The sequence below is a fragment of the Pogona vitticeps genome, chromosome 3 (genome assembly GCF_051106095.1).
Source record: "Pogona vitticeps strain Pit_001003342236 chromosome 3, PviZW2.1, whole genome shotgun sequence".
NCBI lineage: Eukaryota > Metazoa > Chordata > Lepidosauria > Squamata > Agamidae > Pogona > Pogona vitticeps.
The window spans coordinates 146578140-146601534 of NC_135785.1; the positions used below are offsets into that span (position 1 = coordinate 146578140).

Sequence of the window (23395 nt, forward strand, 5' to 3'; positions counted from 1 at the left end):
GTATCAGAACAGGTCTCTGTCTTAATGGCTTGAGCATTTCAGTGCAAAATTTGAACAATGGTTATTTATTTCAGCGGAGCAAAGTAAAGTGTTGTAGGTGGAGAGGGGATCCAGGTGGTGGTACTGTAGAAAAGAGGGCAAGCCAGACTTGTGAGTGCGAATTGCGGTTTATAGCAGAAGCAAGAGTGTTGCCTCCAGGGACCTTGGGCAGCCTTCCCTCTATAATGAGTTCCCAATAACTTGGAGCAGGCACAAGTCTCTCTCTTTGCCAAGTCGCCCACCTTCCCCTTGAAGGGAGGGAGGGAGGGAGGGATGTGTTAATGTTCCATCTGGGCTTCCCAGTTCCTCTTTACTGCTGTTGTCACTGGCTGCTGATGTTTTGTTTTTCAATCCTTAAAGACAGTGAAGTATATGTTGGGGTTAAGGCCAAATGATGCGCTAATTTATTTATTTGTACAATTTATTTTTTTCAATATCTTTTGTATGTTGTCGATGTGTAAAGTTGTCTTTATTATTCAGTTATACAATAAAAAAACCCAGCACCTACCTGTGTCTTGATGATCACTGTGTGTTTCCTTGTCAATATTACAGGAGCAGGACCGCAGCCTTCACAGATATAAGGATCAGGACAATGAATGAGGTTATATCTGGAATGCGGATCATAAAGATGTATGCCTGGGAAAAATCATTTGCTGATCTTGTGAACAGCATGAGAAGGTGATTTTGTGGCCCGCTGAAATTCACACATACCTCCATTTGAAAATGCATATCATAATGCACACCATAATATGTATTTTGCAGTGAAGGATACCCTTCGAGTGCTCAGAGAGTTCTTAACCCTCCTTCTTCTCCTAGTATTGCTGTGCACAGGTACTGCCATTCCCCACTAGGTATCCACCCCCCCGCTCTATTGAAGGTTAAGTTGCAGTTAGGTACCCCAGCAAATGGCCCAAGGATTTGCTTAATGAATATTGAACAGTAGGATACTGTGTTAATTTGGACATGAAGTCTAAGACTAATGATGTTTAGTTAAGTTAGTGGTATTCAAAATACTTTTTGAGTGATCCAGTTGTGCTTTAAAGAAAGATGGTGGACTTCTGTGGGTCTGGAGGCCAATTTTATCTCAGACACTGGAGGGAGGATTCATCACAGAATGTGACACTGAAAAATGGTGGAACAGCAATAACAACAACAAAAAGCCACTATGCAAAACAAATAAGTTAAATTGCAGCCTTCACTGCAACTACTGTACTACATTACTGGAATTTAGAACTGTTGTGAGGGGGTGGTGTGGCATGATTTATTGGTACTGTATAGATTATATAATATTGCAGTTAGTTCCAATGAGGAAGACAAGCTGCTCTGGCTCATTAGATAGCTTATCCTCCAACTTAAGTAGCATGTTGACTTCTCTAGCATGTGGCAAGAGCAGTGGAACCTAGGAATCAGCTTCTTTTAAATCTATGGTTTAGATTTTATGTAGCTTTCCAGGTCAGCTCCAAATGAATACCTTCTGTAAAGGCCTTAAACAAATGTTTCTGGAGCTCTCCCTGTGAAATTATAGTAGTGCAACGGTATCAGCAGGAATGAAATAAAGGTCAAGCTTGATGGTCTTGCTCAGGAAGAAAGGGCCAAAGGATGGTAGGAAGCAGCAGTAGGAACTTGTTGATGTTGTATTGAAATAAAGGTAAAATACATCTCTTTGTATGTGTGTTTGCGTGTCATTAAGTCAGAACTGACTAATAGGGTTTTCAATCTAAGTGAGATATTTAAGGAGTGGTTTTGCCTGTTCCGTTGGCCCAGTGAGTTTCCACAGCTGAGCGGGGATTCAAACCCTGTTCTCCAGAGTCTTGGTCTGTCACTCTGTCCACTAATATTGCATTTGAAATCACACACATCCATTTTTAGGCATCACAATTTAACTGCTAAATTCTGGTAACAAAGATTTTAACTATATCATATTTTTTTTGGTCACAAGAAAATACAGTGGTGCCCCGCACAGCGAGGTTAATCCGTTCCGGATTAACCTTCGCTGTGGGAAACATCGCACTATGGAACAGAAAAAGGCATTGGAACGCATTAAACAGCGTTTAATGCGTTCCAATGCCATAGAATACTCACCGTTGTGCGATGTTTCCCGGGGCTGGCAGCCATTTTCGCACCCTCCCCTCGCACAACGAGGGTGCCAAAATGGCTGCCATCAGCTGTCCGGCGGGTCCAAAATGGCCGCCGGAACAGCCGAAAGGGGCCGGGGCGCAGCGTTTTCGCGCCCTTGGTAAGCAAGGGGAGCGCGCGAAAACGCTGCCGGAAGCCCCGAAATGGTTGCGCACAGCCATTTCGGGGCTTCCGCAGCGTTTTCGCGCGCTCCCCTTCCTTACCAAGGGCATGAAAACGCTGCGCCCCGGCCCCTTTCGGCTGTTCCGGCGGTCATTTTGAAGCCGCGGAACAGCTGATCGGCGGGTCGCAAAGCGAAGGTCGGTAAGCGAGCAGCTTACCGACCTTCGTTCTGCGATTTCCCGCCTATACGGGCACCGTTTTGCGATCGCATTTGCGATCGCAAAAACGGCCTCGTAGAGCGAATTCATCGCTCTACGAGGCGCCCGTTGTGCAAGGCACCACTGTATCTAACAAGTTGAGGGCAGAAAACTTTTGTTGATAGCCTGAATGGCCTGTTTCCTTCTTATACGTGTAATTATGATATTGTTACCTGTAAATAAGGATTATAATTTTTTCATATGAAGAAGCTGAAATATATCATCTTTTAAAATACGACAAGTATAAAAGGCAATGAAGGTGCTCTTCAACTTGTCCTTCTCAAAAAACTGAAAAAGCATATTTCCAAAGAGTTAACCATGTTAAATCTCTTGCATAAATAAATTCAAGAAATGTCTTGCTGCACTTTGGAGACCTAAATGTAAAACTCTAATTTAGCAGTTGTTTAAACAAATATTATTTTGGACTAAAGAAAAAGTCAAAAGTAAACACTTGCTTTTGGCAAAATCTTTATCACCTCTCCTCCATTCCTAAGTGCAGGAAGGTGAGAGCTCTCCTCTTAAATTGATTTATGATGACCAGTGTTCAAAACGTGGCTCTGAACAGTTGTGGCCAACTGAGTATTTTATTTAGACATGTTAAAAATCAGATACGGAATTATTGCAGCTCTCTATTTTTGTTGACATTTCAGGAAGGAGATTTCCATGATTCTTAAGAGTTCCTATCTTCGGGGAATGAATTTGTCATCTTTCTTTGTGGCCAGCAAAATAACAGTGTTCATGACGTTCATGACCTATGTGTTGCTTGGCAATGTTATCTCTGCAAGTCGGGTGTTCGTCGCGGTGTCCTTGTACAGTACAGTGAGACTGACGGTCACTCTCTTCTTCCCGGCAGCTATTGAGAAAGTATCTGAAGCTTTGATCAGCATTCGACGAATCAAGGTATTGACAAAAAAATTAAAAATAAAAATGAAATGCTGGGTTCTGTGGAAGTACTTAGTTGCATCGTTACAAATAATCCACAACTTACTAATCAACACTTATTCCTTTGTGGTCTACAAGAGGCAGAGAGAAATATGGGAAATTCATACATATTTGTTTTGTCTGATTGCTTAAAAGTGATTGTTAGTTGCCATGGCTGAATGGCTGTTGCCAAACATGATATATTTTGCTTTTTATATCTCAACTAAGTCCATCAGGACAAGTGAATAAAGGAAAGAGTATATTGAATCTAAACACATGATAACTTTACAGAAGCTTTTCTGACTCCTGCCTTCTCCAGCTCTCCCTGTAGACGATCAGGCTAATAGCTCTGTTGCTGTTCTTGCAGAAGGCCAGGGTATGCTCAAAAGCATGGCTTCCTAGGCCTCCTCAGCTGATCAGAAGAAGCGGATTTATTCATTCTCAGAGTGGCACAAGCTCAAAATGATGAGAATAACAGCAGAATTCTATACTCAGATATAAGTGCTATTGAGTTCAGTGGGATTTACACTCATGAAAGTGGGCGTAGACCTGTAGTCTCAGCCACTCACTCGTCTTATGCTGGGGAGAGTCACAAACACTGCCTTCTGACAATGGAGCAACTACATACGTGCGTACATACATACATACCATATTTCCCCCAAAAGAAGACAGGGTCTTATACTAATTTTTGCTCCAAAAATGCATTAGGGCTTATTTTCAGGGGATTTTTTTTCATGTACAACAATCTACATTTATTCAAATACAGTCATGTCATCTTCTGGAGGGCAAGGTTTCATTTAACTGGGGCTTATTTTTGGGGTAGGACTTATATTATGAGCATCCTGAAAAATCATACTAGGGCTTATTTTCAGGTTAGGTCTTATTTTTGGGGAAACATGGTACATACATACATACATACATCTGCATTGCTTTCTTCCTGGTCATGATTCATATTCCCATTTTGGTTATTATGAGGGACTCAGCTCACAAAATCTTCTGTGTTAATTGCTTTGCTTCTTTTCTATTGCAGTGTAAAAATTAATAATATTTGCTAACTTCTATCACAGTACCATTGTTGCATGATCCACATCATATGTCATGCTGTTTCAGAGGCATGTACTGTTGAATTGTTTTTGGAAGAAGCCTTAATTGATTGTTAGACAAGTTTGTTACATGAGGAAATCTGGAATGGGTGACAGCATCCATTCTGTGATATCCAGTGTGAAAGAGTGTTAATTTTTCTGGGCATTTTTCTGGTGTGGAGAATTAAACATTCTAATACTAGGTTTCAATTTTTTTAAGAGTTAGAAAAAACAGGGATTTCATTGTGTGGAATTCCCCAAATGTTTTAAGGTTTGTGGTTAAGAATACAGGGTATGTGGACAGGCTGCTGCTTAGTTTCAGTTGGATGAGAGCTACTGTGATAGGTTTTTCCATCTTGGCTTCTGTCCAAACAATGTTACAAACAGACTGTCATTAGAAGCTGAAATCAGTTATTTTTTGAAAATGCGATTTCAGCAAACATTCATAAATGAGCAGTCATACTAACAGAGGAATCCAGTGTTCAGATATAGAAAACAAGTCCCCAAACACAGCAAACTAATTTTCAAATGATATGAATGTGAAAAGCTTTTGCTTTTACACCTGCAGGGTTTTTTTTACACTTGAGGAATTTCCTCGTATATTTGGGTTTTTCTATAATGTACCGTTTGATCCTGAATTGACTTGTTAGTGTGAGCTCTTTGGGCAGTTTCTGGAGTACATTTCTTAAGTGTGGATGTTTTAGAGATAGATCTGTTATCTTGTGCTTAATTCCATCCACAGGGGAAGTTCGAAGGGTTTTCTCTGTGCTTTTCTGTTTTTCTGCTTAAGTGGTCTTCATGCTTTTCCATTCCTTTGGTGCAGAACTTTCTGATTCTTGATGAGGTCTCTCAGTTCAGCCCACAACTCCAAAACAACACTGAAAATATTCTCAGAGTGCAAGATTTGACTTGTTCCTGGGACAAGGTAATTCTTTTCATTTATATTATAGGAGGTGCTTTGATTAAGGGCAAAAACCTGCTGCCCCCCAGGTGGATTCTGTGTTAATGAAGTTTATTAACAAATCAGTTCTGGAGGTTTATACCTGAGCTGAAGATGCAGCCCTGTGTTGCAGACTATAATGGGTGAGGCTTATTGGCAAAATGGAAAGGGCGGGGAGCAGGAATTGGCAAAATGGAAAGGGAGGGGAGAGAAATTAAAGATCCCTTACTCTCTTGTTAGAAATTTTGGGCTCAAGCATTCCAGGTGACTGTTGAAAAGCCATAGTTGTTTGAAACTTCCCCAACCCCACCTCATATATATAGGAATCATGATAGGAAATGGGTGTAAAGGGTACTGAGATTATGTGTAGAAAATGTTCTTCTTCGTGGCCTCTGTGAATGCACACAAATGGGTCTTGTCTGCACCTGCTCTGACGTTCTCGGAATATTCTAGAGCTAAAAGTAACAATTTTAATGGCTGATCTTACATGAGGCACATGCTCCTCCCACCTAAGATTCCCCTCAGTTCCTTTTTTCCACCATGCTGAAAGGTTCTACGGAGAAATAGAGCGATTTCACAGAGTTTTTTATCTCAGATTTTCATAATTTCCCCTCTAAATTGGACACCTCTTCCTTTCAGTCAACTGATCAATGATCCCCCGTGAGTTGTTTCATTTTTGCTTCCCCCCTTCAACTTTTTTTTTGCTTCTCGCTTTCTGGTTAAAGCCCCCCCCCCAAAAAAAACTGTTTTCCCCTTCTGTTTTCTCGCCATTTTGGCCTCTCCAATGCTTTTTTACTCTTAACGGTCACAATAAGTGCCTTTTAAGCCTTTCTGCTTGGGTGAGCAACATCTAACCCAGGTGTGCAGAGCATGCAAAAAAGCTTATGAAATCTGCGCTAAAACAGGGGCTCCAGAGACTCATATCTCACTTGGGTGAAGTTGCTGTGAACCACACAACTTCAACTGGTCCATCTGTCCAGTTACCTGACAGACAGGTCCTGTGACAGACACCACCCTTCTCAACTCCTTTTCAGATGGCTACATTCCCTCAATCCAGAGAGGGATCCTACAAGCCAGAAAGTCCTTAAACCTAAGTCGACATCAACTTCTAGGCACCAGAAGGCTTGACGTGACTAAGAATGGCAAATCTGCCTTTGAAAGAGAGAATGTGCAAGCTGCACCTGCACAAACTCCCGGATGGACCAGTAGCCTCTCTCCTCCAACTGGCTACCGTGCAGTCCGGCTGTGGCCCATTCTAGCCCTAGGGCAGGCATTTGACAATCCAGAGTTGGAGCTCGAGGCTCTTCCTCTTTCTCACAAGAAGAGGAAGGAGAAAAGGAGGCATGTCTCACCACCTTGATTTAAGCCCATTATGATTGGATAAGCTAAATGCTTCCGTTTCTCCAGCATATCAGCACTTCGACATCGACAAGCTCGACTTCGACAAATGTCGACATGGACAAGCTAAATATTCCCATTTCTCCGGCATATCAACACTTTGGCATGGAATGATACTTCTCATATGCTGGTCCATCTCACGTCGAAGCCCATTATTATCGGGATCAACATGGACAAGTCAAATGTTTCTGTTTTCTCTGACATATCAATACTTCGGCATAGAAGGATTTTTCCCACTCATGTCGAAGCCCATTATGATCGGGCTCTACATGGACAAGCTGAATGTTTCCATTTCTCATGCCAGTCCATCTCATGTCGAAGCACATAGGTTCCACATGGACAAGCTAAATGTTTGCGTTTTCTCCAGCATATCAACACTTTGGCATAGAACAATACTTCCCATATGCCGGCCTATCTCATGTCAAAGTTATTATGATCGAGCTCGACATGGACAAGCTAAATGTTTTTCGTTTTCTCCGTCATGAAACAATGCTTCTCACATGCCGATCCATTACACGTCGAAACCCATTATATCAGGTGAGACATGGACAAGCTAAATGTTTTCGTTTTCTCTAGCATATTAACACTTCCGCATGGAGGGATGCTTCAGGTTTATCCCAAACCTGTCACCATATGCCAGTCCAGTTTATGTCGAAGCCTATTAGGATGGGGGTCGATATGGGCAAGATATATATTATTGGTTTTTTTTCCTACCATATCGACACTTTGGCATGGAAGGATGCTTCCTGGACAACCAGTGACACCATCACATAAATACAGGTCCCACAACTCTACACCGGTCCCAGTTTTGAGTTGAACACCTCCCACATCTGAGCATGATTCTGACTCCTTGAATGAATCGCCTTCCAACATGATGCGATCTATCATCGTCCTCTGTCTCCTTCAGTACACCTCATATGCACAGCTCATTTCTCGGTTGGCCATATCCTTTCGGTTGTAAATAGAGGAACCGCCTTCTCCGGAAGCCGACCTCATTTCCGATAATTTCACTCGGGAAAGATCACCATAGCTTGGCATTTATACTAACTATGCTGAAGCTAATAAAGGATGCTTAGGACAAGTCACCTGCTATTTTAAAAATCTCAGGGTGAATGGATAACAGGTACAAGGCACACTTAAATGATATAGAATTTTTAGAAAGACACTCCACTCCCAATTCCTTGAACCCTACTATTAAAGAGTACAGAAAGATTGATGTCCTTGGCAGGGACATCTATTCCCTTTGGTCGTTTCTGCTCCATGTAGCCAACTACCAGGCAGTGATAGGTGCCTACCAAGCAATGATGGTCAAAGATTTTACCCATCTTAGATTCTGCTCCTGAATCCATCAAAACAAAAGTTATAAATGCTCACACTGAGGCCACGGCTGTAGCAAAGTGACACAGAATTGCTGCTAGACATGCAGCGAAAATGGCCTCAATTACTATGGCATGCTCAGTATTGATAAGAAGGCACGCCTGGTTAAGATCCACTGACTTATCAGAGGCTGTAAAGGCCAGGATTTAAAATCTTCCATTGGATGGTACCAGTCTCTTCAATCTAAAGACTGGTGACACCATGAAAAATTTATACAAAATAACGAAAACAGCTAAATCATATACGAACCAACAGCCCTTTCGTCCTTCCAAACTTCAGTTTAGACAATCTCAGTTCTACCCATAGTCCTTTCAACCATATCTGGGGTTCCAGCCTTACAGACAATTGGTTTCATACAAGAATGTCACCACATCTACCAATGTTACATTCTACAATTTGACTCTGTTCCTCCTTTGAGAAACATTATACAGTGGTGCCTCGCTTAACAATTTTAATTGGTTCCAAAAAAAATCGCTATGTGAAAACATCGTTAAGCGAAACACCATTTCCCATAGAGATGCATTGAAAACCGGATAATCCGTTCCAATTGGAACGGATTACCATCCTTAAGCGAAAATCCCCATAGGAAAAAACGTTAAGCGAAATCCATTGAAATGCATTGAAGCCTATTTCAATGGGGGGAAAAAAATTCACAAAAAATTCAAAAAGACTCAGAACAAAGCCAAATTAAGTTAACGAAGGTTTTATTAGGTGCACTAACGATTCCAAGCATTTTAAACATTTTTAAACATTTTAGAATATTTTAAAAATAGCAAAAATGAGGCTGTAAAAAAAATGTTAAGCGAAATAAGGGGACCTAAAACTGTCATCGTTAAGTGAAGCATGGTCCCGAAATCGTTAAGCAAAAATCGCCCATAGGGAAAATTGTTAAGTGAAGCGCAAGATTGCTCCGAAAAAGCCATCGTTAAGTGAATTTTTCATTGTACGAAGCAATCGTTAAGCGAGGCACCACTGTACTTACTGCTTTCTCTATAACCCTCCAAGAAGAGATCTCTGCCCTCCTGGACAAACATGCCATAATTCAAGTTCCAACATTGGGCTTATATAATGGCCTCTACTCCTATATTTTTATGTACCTAAAAAAGGATGGAGGCATCTGTCGAATCCTTCATCTCAAAAATCTTAACACATTTGTTCGACCGTAAGTTTAGGATTCTGACCCTCGACACCCTTATCCCTCTTCTCTCACAGGGAGACTGGTTTGTTGTACTCGATCTTCAGGACGTGTATTTCCACATATCGATCCACTCATCAGAAATTCCTAAGGTTTCACTACCATTTGGTCTTTCAACAATACCAAGGTCTTTCACAAGGTGCAGGGTTTCGAACCTTCCCCCGCAGGGTATGAACATCTACCTGAACATAGAAGATTGGCTGATAGTAACAAAATCATATCACAATGCCATCATAACAACAAATATCATGCTCAACACCCTCCCAAATATCACGCTCAACATCCTCCCAAACCTGTGTCTCAACATACATCATGCAAAGTTTCATCTGGTACTATAGCGTACGTGTTCCTATATTGAACGATCTTCGAGTATGATTAAGCCAGAGCATTTATTCCATTTTAAAAAATCAAACAAAGAGATTGATCCGCTTTTTGACCTCGGGCTCTGATTCCAGCCCGTCACATACAACATCTCTTTGAACTCATGATCTCTACGACTTCAGTGCTACAGCATGCCAGACTTAGCCTCACTTGTGGTACCCATGGCTGTTCTACCCTGTGGAGGATCACTAATCCAGGAAACTGAAAGTTCGGTTCTGTCACCGTTGGGAAGTACCGACCATCAATGTATTTGCTTTGGGTTTGAGCACCAAATGAATGGTTGATTGTTCCTGCATAGGTGCGGACAAGAACTCCATTGGGGATGCGTTCATATGAAATTGGGCAGGGATCTGCCATAACTCTTCCCTCTGATACAGCTTATTCAACAGACAGTCATCTGTCTCCACCATTCCTAATTGAACACAATCCTAATAGCTCCATGGTGACCAAGGCAACCCTGGTTCACCTGTCTGAGTTTGATGTTGACAGACACATCTCAGTTCCCTTTGGTCCCTAACCTCTTGTCATTGAAAGGAGGGATGGTCTACCATCCGGATCTATCGTCCATGAACTTGACAGTGCGGAGCATAGTCCCACTTTGAGATCTGTGCTCGATCAAGCTCAAAATCCATCAGCTCAATATCTATATGTAAATAAATGGATATCTTTTATTAAATATAAAGAAACAAACAACTACCTTACCAGATCTCTCTGAAAGTGTTGCTAATTTTTTTACTTCCCCTTTTTGAATTTTGCCTATTCCCTTCCACCTTAAAGCATTATATATCGACTATTGTTGCCCATCAACTGGATGATTCTGATCCAGCAGGGCTTTTGCCTCCCCCTACAGTCAAAGACTTTCTCAGAGGACTCAGTAACACCCGTCCTCCATGTAAACGCATTGTTCCCCAATGGTTGACAGATCGTTCTAAATGCAATAATGCGTCCATCATTCAAGCCATTTAGTCTTCAAATACGAAATTACCTACTTTCAAACAGCCTTCCTAGTGGCTATCACATCTGCCAAGAGAGCTGCCGAAATGGCTGGCCTGTGATTCGATTCACCCTTTATTCAATTTTTCCCTGATAAAGTGACTTCATAATTTGATTTCTCATTCCTACCCAAAATCGATTCAGATTTTCATATTGATCTATGCTTCATATTACCTTCATTCTTCAAATTGCCACCATCTCCTCTAGAGCACATGCTCCACAATATCGACATAAGGCACTTGGTCTGGACACTGCCAGGACCATCAGACTAACAGGCTTTTTGTATGCTTTCATAGTCCTTATAATAAAGGTCCAGCTTTATCCTAATCCATCTCTAGATGTATAGTTCAGACTGTATCTATGGCTTATCAGCTGTCAGGTGAGTCACCGTCTAATCATTTTAAAGCTTATTCCACTAGAGCGCTGTCCACCTTGGCTGCATTCTAGCATAGAACCAAAATTCTCGACATCTACCGTGCAGTAACATGATCCATGCCATCCACCTTTGTGAAGCACTGCCAGCTAGATGTAAGGGTATGCAATGACGCTAGATTTGGCAGAACTGTGTTGGCATCCTCCCTACGATGACATCCCACTGGCCGATAAATGAAGCTCACTAGTCACCCATTTGTGTGCATCCACAGAGACCATGAAGAAGAAAGGTTACTTACCTGCAACCATGATTATTCAAGTGATCCTCTGTGAATTCACACTACCCACCCATCCTCCCCTCTGTCCACCATGGGTATTTTATTTATTATATAACTCTCGTGCCTGGCGGACAAATTTTAGGAACTGAAGGGAATCTTGGGTGGGAGGAGCATGTGCCTCGTGGGGGATCAGCCCATGAAAATTGTTACTTTTAGCTCTAGAATATTCCGAGAACGTCAGCGCAGATGCAGACAAGACCCATTTGTGTGAATTCACAGAAGACCACTCGAAGAACTATGGTTACAGATAAGTAACATTTCTATTTGGAGCACTTGAGAATGTGCTATATGATACTAATAGGAAGAGTGATGATGCTTTGCCCCTATAGGTCATGTTTACTGCCTTTCTGCTTCTACTGTGGTAGAAGGAAAAAAAGACCAGCCTGATTAGTTGAATTCCGTCCTATAATTTGACAGTGGTGTGTGTGTGTTTAATGGTGCAGCTGCATTGTAGTTGTGAGCCTACAAGCACATTATTCATGATAATTGCTCACTGGAATCACTGTTGTAAAACTGTTTAAAGGTTGCCTAAATGGTACATTTTATATGCCATGTAAAGTGTTGGGTCAGTGATAAAAAGAAACTTCAGTTCACAGGGTACATGTGAAGTGAGGACTACTTAAAAAAATAGCGTTGGGGAACGCTGCTCATTTTAAAAAGGTTTTATTTTGCAGGATTACAGAATATATCAATTAAAAACTCATTCTGTCCCTAGCTTTTGGAGGCCTTTCTCCATAAAACCTGTGATAAGGCAGTCTGGCTAGTTCCCAGAATATTTTGCGGGCATCATACCTCTCTGCTTGTAGTCTCTGCATATCTTGAAAAATATGTTCTCTTTTGCTCTCCTGCTGTATGAATCCATGACTGCAAGTAAAACGTACGCTTGCTGCCACCATGTGGGGATTTAATGAATCATATTTAAGAAGAGAAGTACTGTCAAAATTAAAACTCATGACCATAATGAGGCATTTGTGGATTTTGGAACACAGACAAAGGACTATGTTTTATCAAAGACTATTCACAATGTATTTCTTAATTAAATGCTTACTCTCTGTCCAGCAAAGTTTATAATATGAGACCCCCATCGGAATGTTTGCCATTTTACAGGAAGTTGTGGGCAGGAAGGCATATTTACATGGTGAATTGAAGTATCCTTTTTCACCATGCTTTGTTTTATGATCTGGCTCAAAATGAATTTATTTTCCATGTGTTTTCCAGTAATAGTGGTAGAAAATAGAAACAACACTGTTCATCATAAATTAACCTCAGATGACACACCTGGTGTCAGTTAGTTGAAAATGGAAGCAGAAGCTTTGCATCAAACCATACCCAATGCTTGAGAGGGAGTGGAAGTGACACAGACTCGTAGAACCATTTAATAATGGAGTTGGAAGGGGCCTATGAAGCCATTGAGTCCAACCTTCTGATCAGTGCAGGAATCCAAATCGAAGTATATCAGGCCAATGGTTGTCTGATTTTCTCTTGAATGACTCCAGTTTTGGAACATGTGGGTCAGTGGTTTGTTGTGTCACACTGTTGTAAGGGTGAAGTGTGGTTTAGCACTGTGTATGAATCACCTCAATAAATACTTTTCTCTGGTTGTGGTGGGAATTCCTCTGTGTGTAGGGTAATGGGTAAAGTCTGAGATATTTCCTGGCAGGAAGTGACGTATAAGATAGTTAAGAATATCATTGTGCACCGTACGGCTACTGTGACAGATCTGGGAAGGAATTACTTAGTGGTGGTAAGGAATTTCACCACAATTTTTTTTTTAGTTTTGCTGGGTTCTGTGCTATTTTCAGACCCCTCATGTGTTCTTGAGCTGATTCTGAAACTTGTTTACTTTTAAAATGAATATTATTTTCAGTGGTAAATATTTATGGGTATATTTATTTGCTTGAGGAAACAGATCAGGTGTACAGATTCTAAGTAGGTAGTAGTCTAAAATAAACATAGGGAGATAATAGTAGAGAATGGGGTAGTGGTGGCATGAAGGCATGGGAAGAATTTGTTGTTATGGATAGTAAGAAATCCAGTGAGCCAGAGTAGCTTGAGGAATTGAGAGAGGAAAAGACGGTGGGATTTAAAATTGCTATTGCCTCATCTAGACTGCAGAGGAAGCAGAAGGGGAATATGGAGGAGGGGGCAGGAGATTAGGAAAAGAATTGTGATTTGGAGAAAGAGTGAATAGGTAGATGCTTTAATGCTTGTACTGACTATCCTGAGCAGTAATTTGTCACTTTTAATGTCGAAGACATATAGAAGGAGCAGTGTAGGTGAGTGAGAAATGCTGGCGATGTACTCATGCTCTCCATGTGGAATGACATTGTGAATTGAGGAGAGTGGGACCCTGCAGTTATGCCACTTCTAACACGTGCACACACTCTTTATGTAGGCAGTCTCCAAGGGAACTTGTTCTCCCCAGGCCTCGTGGCTCCCATGGTTCAACGGGGCATTTTTCCACCTGTTTGATGATGTAGCATGGGAACGGCACAGAAATAAAATAACTACAGTGGTGCCTCACATTACGACATTAATTTGTTCCAGCGAAATCGCTGTAGAACAAAAACGTTGTAATGAGAAAATAAAAACCCATTGAAATGCATTGAAACCCCTTCAATATGTTCCAATGGGCTGGAAACTCACAGTCCAGCGAAGTTCATAGGGCGGCCATTTTTGGTGCCTGTGCAGCGAGGAATCCGTCCCAGAAAACAGCGGGGAGCCATTTTATTTACCTGGTGGCCATTTTGAAACCGCCGATCAGCTGGAGGAAAATCGTCGTTTTGCGAAGAATAGGTTCCCGAAGCAGGGAACCGATCATTGCAAAGCGAAAAAAACCCATTCAGACCATCGTTTTGCGATCGCAAAAAGATCATCATAATGCAGTTTCATCGTAATGCGGGGCAATCGTAAAACGAGGCACCACTGTACCCTACTTCCTGTTGGTTTGAAGTTCTGGGCGGACTTTCCTGCCAAATTATGGGGCATTTGTTACTCTCGAAAATCCCATCCTTATTTCTCATACCTTGAAACTTCCATTAGTGTCATCTGAATTCTGAAGGAACTTGACCAGACATGACAACAGCAGGATACATGCAGGCTCTTTGGGCCTTTGATTGTTGCAGGAGTTATTAGACTAGAAGGGGCCAGCAAGTAACAGTCTCACAGCCAAGGGTATTAACAAGCTTTTGGATTCTAATGCCCTTCTGTTGTAATTAAAATACAATGTTTCTTCATAAATTTACAGGCTCTTGAACTGCCAACACTTCAAAACATTTCATTTACTGTCAAACCAGGAGAATTACTCATCGTAATTGGCCCAGTGGGAGCAGGAAAAGTAAGTCGTAACAGCTTTTTAAAGTGATGGGCACCAGCTCTTCTGTCAGACAGTCTTTCTTTCTTTTTTTCCAGCTATAAGTCACAGAACCTATAGTGTTGAAACTATGTAGTCCATAAAACACTGAGAATGCAAGGCTTTTTTTAAATTTCTGAGGCGTGGGAAGAACACATCATAGTAACGAGGAGAGTACCTCTGAATAAAGGTGCGAAATCCAGTCTACAGTGGTGCCTCGCTTAACGAGCGCACCGTTTAACGACGACTTCGCATAGTGACCCGTTTTTTGTGATCGCTAATGCGATTGCATTGTGATGTTTAGATAGGCTAAACATCGCATTGCGATGATCAGTAAGCGTTTCACTTACCGATCTTCGCATTGCAATGTTTAGAAAACAGCTGATCGGCGGTTCCAAAATGGCCACCGGATCAGCAAAATGGCCACCCGCAGCGTTTTCGCGCCCTGCCCTCGCTTACCAGGCAGTGAAAATGGCGGCCGGATGGGGGAATCTTTGCTTACCGGTGAGTTTTTCCCCAATAGGAACTCATTAAACAGAGTTTAATGCGTTCCTATGGGGTTCCCCCCCACATAGCGACGAATCCGGATAGCGACGTTAATCCTGGAATGGATTAACGTCGCTATGCGGGGCACCACTGTACTGTGTGACTGCCTAATATATGCCAGGTACCTAGCATGGTGTAATGGATAGAGTGACGAAGTAGAACTCTGGAGACCAAAGTTCGAATCCCCCCTCAGCCATGGAAACTTACTGGGGGAGCGGAACAGGTAAAACCACTCCTTAAATATCTCACTTCCTTTGAAAACCCTGTTAGGGTCATTATAAGTCAGTTCTGACTTCACAGCACATAACTAACTAAAATATGCTGCCAGTAAACCCGCTGTAGTGTAATAAAGTGCTCACCCTGCTGCAGATAAGACATCTTGCAGAACCCCTGAAAAGCCTTTGCTGTTGTCACTTTTGCTAGTGCAAAGTTGGGCCTGGATTAGGGCTGGTTAGTGCAGTTCCTTTCCCTCATTCATGGTTCTGTTTTCCTCCCCATCTCTTCCTAAAGTTCATTCCATGACATGAGTAACAATGCAGAGCTTTTTCTGGTTCACGCATAACAGTGATAATGCTGGCTTAACCTGCTGCTGCTTCTCCTTTGCATAGGACTGGCCTGTCTTTGTCTTTACAGCAGAACAAGAAGTATTGTTTTGTGTTGGGGATGAGCCCAAAACACTGACTATAACCCATGGTTTATGTTAACCATGATTTATTTCTTGAATCACAAATTTTCCAGCAGACAATCAAACACCCACCCCCATTTTTAACAGTTTTTCTCCTGCTGTTCTGGAAGACAAATCAGGAAGAAGCTTCAGTTGTGGATTCAGACATGACAAAACAAGCGAGATCTTATAGGCTAGCAACAGACTGTGTTTTCTAAGTGTGACTTACCTTGGGTAACAAAGCTCTCTTGATTTGCAGAAACAGATTCAAATGTAACAATGAGCCAGACTGCCTTGTTGCTATGCATGAACCTGTCCATATCTAGTGGATCACTGGCTTTATTAGGCTATGAGATTGTATGTTGCAAGTGAAAGTTTTGTGTGTGTGTGTGTGTGTGTGTGTGTGTGTGTGTGTGTGTGTGTGTGTGTGTGTGTGTGTGTGTGTGTGTGTGTGTGTGTGTGTGTGTGTGTGTGTGTGTAGCCTCATAAATACTTTATAAAATAAGTTAATATGGGAAATGTTGATCAGCAAACCGTAGTTAGGAGGGGACATAACGTTAACAGTTAAATGTCTTTGCTCGCAGTTTCTTCGTTGTGGTGAAAAGCATTATTTCTGCATGTTGGATGAGTGTCAGAATAGTTGAATGTGTATGTGTATATATGTTCACATTTTCTACACTCATTCTACAAGCCTTCATTTCTCTCCTTAACAATGCTTTCAGTCTTCACTCTTAAGTGCTATCCTTGGAGAACTACCTGCAAGTAGAGGCATCATCAGTGGGCAAGGAAGAATAGCTTATGTTTCTCAGCAACCCTGGGTATTTTCTGGCACTGTAAGAAATAACATACTCTTTGGGAAAGACTATCACAAAGAAAAATATGAAAAAGTTCTAAGAGCCTGCGCTCTTAAAAAAGTAAGTTTTCTCTTCTTCCATTCTTCTGAATAAATTTAAGTTGCACATTTTGCCAAGGAAAATGCTTTTATACTTTCTAATTCATTGTGGGAAAGTGAAGATTTCTAATGCATTATGCAGTAAATAAAAATGTCAGTAAGGCAGACCAATATTATTTGCATATACCAGAGAAAAAGGGAACATGATGCACTCAGTGGCACTCTGGTTGCAACATACCTTACCAGTGGCAATGTATGCATTTATTCTTTCATAGACCATATCTCTGTAGGAATAGTGTCATCTTTGAAGTAGCCCATAGTGCTATTGCTTTTCTTAGAATTTTAATTCCCAGTGAGGCTCACATCAGGCATCCGCCATGAGGTGGTATGGTCCTCATGGAAGCCATGTGATTTTGTTATCCCAAGATTTACTTTCCTATTTGTTATGATGTGTTTTAAAATATTGGCATTAGCTCAATATTTATGATTAGAGAGGTTATTATTCCTTGACAGGGACTGGACTCAATGATCCATAACATGCCCTAAAACAAGCTGGACATGAAATTCTATTTCAAAACACAGAAATACTGGACAACAACAGCAATCATTATGTTAGACTGCACAGGGAAGCCATTGGATTCCGTAAACACCAGCAGAGCTTCAACAAAAAAGAAGAAAGTTTAAAACTCAACAAAGCTTGGCTCCTAGCACTGAAAAATACAGCCTACAAAAAAGGTCAACAAATTCTACCTAGCCACAAGGACCAGTGATCACTGCACACAAAAGACCAGCTAACGACACCCATCAATCACAGTGACAGATAATCTCTCCCCCTTATTACAACAATAAACCCACAACAAAAAACATGCAGATCACCATAATTACCCAATCTCCTGAAAAGGACAAAAGCTGATCCCACAGCTATAAATACTCAACTATCCAACAAACTTCAGCAGAGTTATGACTCCTGTCCTCTGAAGATGCTGACCACAGAGACTGGCGAAACGTTAGGAAGAAAAACCTTAAGAACACGGCCAAACAGCCCAGAAAACCCACAACAACCATTGGATCCCAGCTGTGAAAGCCTTCGAGAATACAAATTTGATAGACTTGGAAGGGGATGAATGCAAGAAAATGGCAGAAAATTGGCTGCCTCTCCTTTACATTGCCAGACAAGTTTCAACAAAACGTATCTCAGTAAACCGAATCTCAACTTGCTAGTTACGTACATTGATTTTGTTGTGATCGAGGCATGACAGCATTAGTTGGGATCCAGTTCACATGGTCTATCTGTTATCCTACTGAGAGTACATCACATTCATGAGCACGAGAAATCAGCTGTTTTTAAAGTTAATGATAGTGATGCAAGGGTCATAGTTCAGCACTAGGTGTTGCTTAAGCTAGTTAATTTAAACTTGTCTTTCCCTTTACACGCCTGAAGAACTTTGGATAGAGGCTCGTAACATTGTCCAGGAGGCAGCAACGAAAACCATCCCAAAGAAAAGGAAATGCAAGAAAGCAAAGTGGCTGTCCAATGAGGCCTTAGAAATAGCAGAGAGGAGAAGGGAAGCAAAATGCAAGGGAGATAGGGAAAGTTACAGAAACTTGAATGCAGACTTCCAAAGAATAGCAAGGAGAGACAAGAGGGCCTTCTTAAATGAACAATGCAAAGAAATAGAGGAAGATAACAGAAAAGGAAAGACCAGAGATCTGTTCAGGAAAATTGGACACATTAGAGGAACATTTTGCGCAAAGATGAACATGATAAAAGACAAAAATGGGAGGGACCTAACAGAAGCAGAAGACGTCAAGAAGAGGTGGCAAGAATACACAGAGGAATTATATCAGAAAGATTTGGATATCCCGGACAACCCAGACAATGTTGCTGACCTTGAGCCAGACATCCTGGAGAGCGAAGTCAAGTGGGCCTTAGAAAGCCTGGCTAACAACAAGGCCAGTGGAGGTGATGGCATTCCAGTTGAACTATTTAAAATCTTGAAAGATGATGCTGTTAAGGTGCTACATTCAATATGCCAGCAAGTTTGGAAAACTCAACAGTGGCCAGAGGATTGGAAAAGATCAGTCTACATCCCAATCCCAAAGAAAGGCAGTGCCAAAGAATGCTCCAACTACCGTACAATTGCACTCATTTCGCACGCTAGCAAGGTTATGCTCAAAATCCTCCAAGGTAGGCTTCAGCAGTATGTGGACCGAGAACTCCCAGAAGTACAAGCTGGATTCCGAAGAGGCAGAGGAACTCGAGACCAAATTGCTAACTTGCGCTGGATTATGGAGAAAGCCAGAGAGTTCCAGAAAAATATCTACTTCTGCTTCATTGACTATGCAAAAGCCTTTGACTGTGTGGACCACAGCAAACTATGGCAAGTTCTTAAAGAAATGGGAGTGCCTGACCACTTTATCTGTCTCCTGAGAAACCTATATGTGGGACAGGAAGCAACAGTTAGAACTGGTCATGGAACAACTGAGTGGTTCAAAATTGGGAAAGGAGTACGGCAAGGCTGTATATTGTCCCCCAGCTTATTTAACTTATATGCAGAATACATCATGCGGAAGGCTGGACTGGAAGAAACCCAAGCCGGAATTAAGATTGCCGGAAGAAATATCAACAACCTCCGATATGCAGATGATACCACTCTGATGGCAGAAAGTGAGGAGGAATTAAAGAACCTTGTAATGAGAGTGAAAGAGGAGAGTGCAAAAAACGGTCTGAAACTCAACATCAAAAAAACTAAGATCATGGCCACTGGTCCCATCACCTCCTGGGAAATAGAAGGGGAAGATATGGAGGCAGTGTCAAATTTTATCTTCCTGGGCTCCATGATTACTTCAGATGGAGACAGCAGCCCTGAAATTAAAAGGCGGCTTCTTCTTGGGAGGAAAGCGATGACAAATCTTGACAGCATCTTGAAAAGCAGAGACATCACCTTGCCAACAAAAGTCCGAATAGTCAAAGCTATGGTTTTTCCTGTCGTGATGTATGGAAGTGAGAGCTGGACCATAAAGAAAGCAGACCGCCGAAGAATTGATGCCTTTGAATTGTGGTGCTGGAGGAGGCTCTTGAGAATCCCCTGGACTGCAAGGAGAACAAACCTATCAGTTCTAAAGGAAATCAACCCTGAATGCTCACTTGAAGGACAGATCCTGAAGCTGAGGCTCCAGTACTTTGGCCATCTCATGAGAAGAAAAGAGTCCTTGGAAAAAACCTTGATGTTAGGAAGGTGTGATGGCAAGAGGAGAAGGGGACGACCAAGGATGAGATGGCTGGACAGTGTCTGCGAAGCAACCAACATGAACCTGACACAACTCCGGGAGGCAGTAGAAGACAGGAGGGCCTGGCGTGCTCTGGTCCATGGGGTCACGAAGAGTCGGACACGACTAAACGACTAAACACATTCCCTTTACACATCTCCCCTTTCTTCTTAAATATCCTTGTAATGTATTTGTATCACTCTAGCAATCTGAAGCTGTTGCCTTTGTTTATGCCCTTCCCAATGTTCTTAGGTCATTAGCTCTCTTCCATGATTATGAGGAAATGCCATGATCAACCTGTGATTTTTGTCTTGGGGTTTTCAGGTGATAAACTACATAGGAAATGATGATTATGGTTCAGGATATGAATTTTCTCTATTTTTAATAGGATATGGAACTGCTGGAAGATGGAGACCTGACCATTATTGGAGACAGAGGAGTTACACTGAGTGGAGGCCAAAGAGCCAGAGTTAATCTAGCCAGGTAAAAGGTCCCCTGTGCTTCCTAAGTCAGTTTTCAGTCTACAGGTGCCAGTGAATGGCCAAATTAATGGATGCCAGAGGTGGCCCAAGATGTATTGTTGCCTGAAGTAAATGGGCTGCATCCAAGATGCAGATTCTCTTATCCAGCTAAGTTACTTTGGTCATAGGAAACAGAAAGCTAAGAAGCACCTCCTCCCATTGCTAGCAGTCAGAATATATCAGTAGAGAAGTAAATAAGTAACAACCAGCTGCTTTTTTAAGATATTGGGAATTTCTTGCCTTCCTCGGCCTATTGGTTGGAGACAGTCCTGCTTGATCCCTTATGCAAACACTTTAAGCGCAGATTTGAGTACAGTTGTAGTAATAGCTCTAATCTTTATTGTACTCTTATTAAAAATGGATGCACCATTAATTCATGTACATTTCCAGTGGGTTATACTGATTTAAATTGGTATCAGTCAGTAGTAAGAAGCAATAGAAAACAGTAGTCAAATAACAAAAATAAAACAGCCTAACACAAAACAGCAGACTAGAAAGCAGCAGACCAGTTGACTTGAATGCTTCCTGAAGAAGAGAAAGTTCTACTTGTCCTTTAAAAGGACAGAATAGAAAGAATCTGTGCATTCTTATCCTGAGAAATTTCCATAGTATGCAGCTGCCCCTAAGAATGCTGCATGTGGAGCAGGACCTCATCTCAATATCCCAAATGCCACAGGGAACTTTAGGGTAGCAGGCCGTTCCCAAGGTTATCAGCACTCAGGATGTTTATAAAGATCAAATCTGTTACTTCGCAGTGGCCTTGAGATGAGATTGCAGGGCAGTGGGGAATGTACATTTCTGGATCTGACTGCTTTGAAATGGAGATTAGTCCTTTGGTCACTAGAAGAGTTTAGACAAGGAAAAAGGGAATTCTCTCATGGATGCATATTTGTTTTGACACATATTATATTTCTTCATGTGTTTCTAGAGCTGTGTATCAAGATGCAGACATTTATCTCCTGGATGATCCATTGAGTGCAGTAGATGCAGAAGTTAGCCGGCATCTGTTTGAGAAGTATGCAACCTTTTCTATGTTTCTGGGTCCCCCCCCCCCTTGTTTGTTTCTTTTTTTCAATTCTCATGGAATATCTTCTACCCTGTAGAGTTTCTGAATTTTTTTTTTTGCTGTATCAGAACATTTCAGAAGTGGGAAAGTTGGTAGATACCTTGTGTCTCATCCACACTTTAGTCTAGGAGGTGAAGATCAGATTGTCTTATACTGGAACTCATAAAAATTGAGTTCCTCAGGCATACTTAGGGCAAAGGCCTGTGACATGGCTTCAGAATCTAAGGAGTTCACAAGGAGTTTGGTTTAATACTTCTACCTTTTAAAGAATTCTTAATCTAAGCACCCATTTATGTTTCTGCATTTTGCCAGTAGAGTCCTGTAGATATAGCAAACATATATGTGTGATGACACAACCAAGAGAACTGTCTGCTGCTCACTCAGTTCATTCCATAATTGAGTGAGACATAAATTTGGAGATTTTTGCTCGTTATAAACTGATGTATCAGGTACTGTATGACTCTGAATGTTTGGTGCTTCAAGGCGAACAGGTTTTTTTTTTTTTTTGTCGAAAAAAGGTTAGCCTTATGGTCAAAGCACATTTTAAAAGACAAAGGATATACTTTTAGAGACCACTACAATTGCATTTGCAACTATTTTTCCATACTAGGTGTGTTTTAAAATTAATGTTATCATTTCAGGACAATTGAAATCAAAACTCTGCTGACTTAGTTTTGGGAATAAACTTGCTCTGTGGTACATGCGCAACTGGTGATGCTGCTGTACAAGCCGCAGGACCACACTAGAGTGTAGTGGTCACTTGAGACGGGATGGGTAAGTGGCTTTTTTATACTACAGTGGTCGCCCATTCCAAGCTTTTCAGATTTGCCTTTGCAATTAGGTTGGTGTGTGTTTCCAGAATTCCTTTTTCCATGATGTTTAGGGCATTACACATTTTGCACAGATCATGGCTAAAGAACAGGGCCAAGTGCTACTTTTGAGCTACTGATTTTGAAAAGGCAATTGAAAGGCTTAAGGGCCACTCTTGTAGATCGTGGTTTTTTGCAGCTTACAGTTGCATTCAGTGATGCTTTTTTTTTTTGCTCTTGCCATAGCTGCAAATTGCACGATACAATAAAAAAGCCACTTACATGTTCAGTTCACATTTAGCTATAAGCTCTAGTTGTGTGTCTTTTCTTGGCACATTATTGTCCAGCTTCATGGACAATAACATGCCAACACAGCTGTGTTCGTCTGTGCAGGCATATCAGACAAAAAAAAAAAACCAAAGTAAAACAAAAACCCACAAATACTGATCTATGAAAGCTCACACTAAAATATAGTCATTAGTCTTTAAAGTGCCACAACATTTTTGTCTCTTGTTTTTTGTTTTGCTTCATGGTGTGAGACACACTCGGGCTCTTTGCACCCCTTCAGGTTTACAGTACTGCTTTGGGGTTTGCATTTGCTTGGGAGACTCAAGGGACAGAAAGGGTGCTTTACTTTATTTCCTTTTGAATTATCTCCTGTCAGACTCCTCTGCTACTTTTAAGCTACATTTCCTTTGTGAGGTCTGTTAGCAGAAACAATCCTGATTTGGTTGTGGCTCTCTC

At 41.5% G+C, this 23395-nt stretch overlaps 1 protein-coding gene across 2 annotated transcripts in view; it reads left to right on the forward strand.

The window, feature by feature from the left end:
• The window catches only part of ABCC4 (ATP binding cassette subfamily C member 4 (PEL blood group)), a 239168-nt gene that overhangs the window by 40861 nt on the left and 174912 nt on the right, over positions 1-23395 (forward strand). For both annotated transcript variants that reach the window (XM_072994692.2, XM_020783541.3), the window contains exons 7-13: positions 592-717; positions 3185-3434; positions 5361-5462; positions 14779-14868; positions 16816-17007; positions 20644-20738; positions 21705-21791. In XM_072994692.2, coding sequence (XP_072850793.2) covers positions 592-717; positions 3185-3434; positions 5361-5462; positions 14779-14868; positions 16816-17007; positions 20644-20738; positions 21705-21791 — 942 coding nt within the window. The remainder of the gene's footprint in view (positions 1-591; positions 718-3184; positions 3435-5360; positions 5463-14778; positions 14869-16815; positions 17008-20643; positions 20739-21704; positions 21792-23395) is intronic.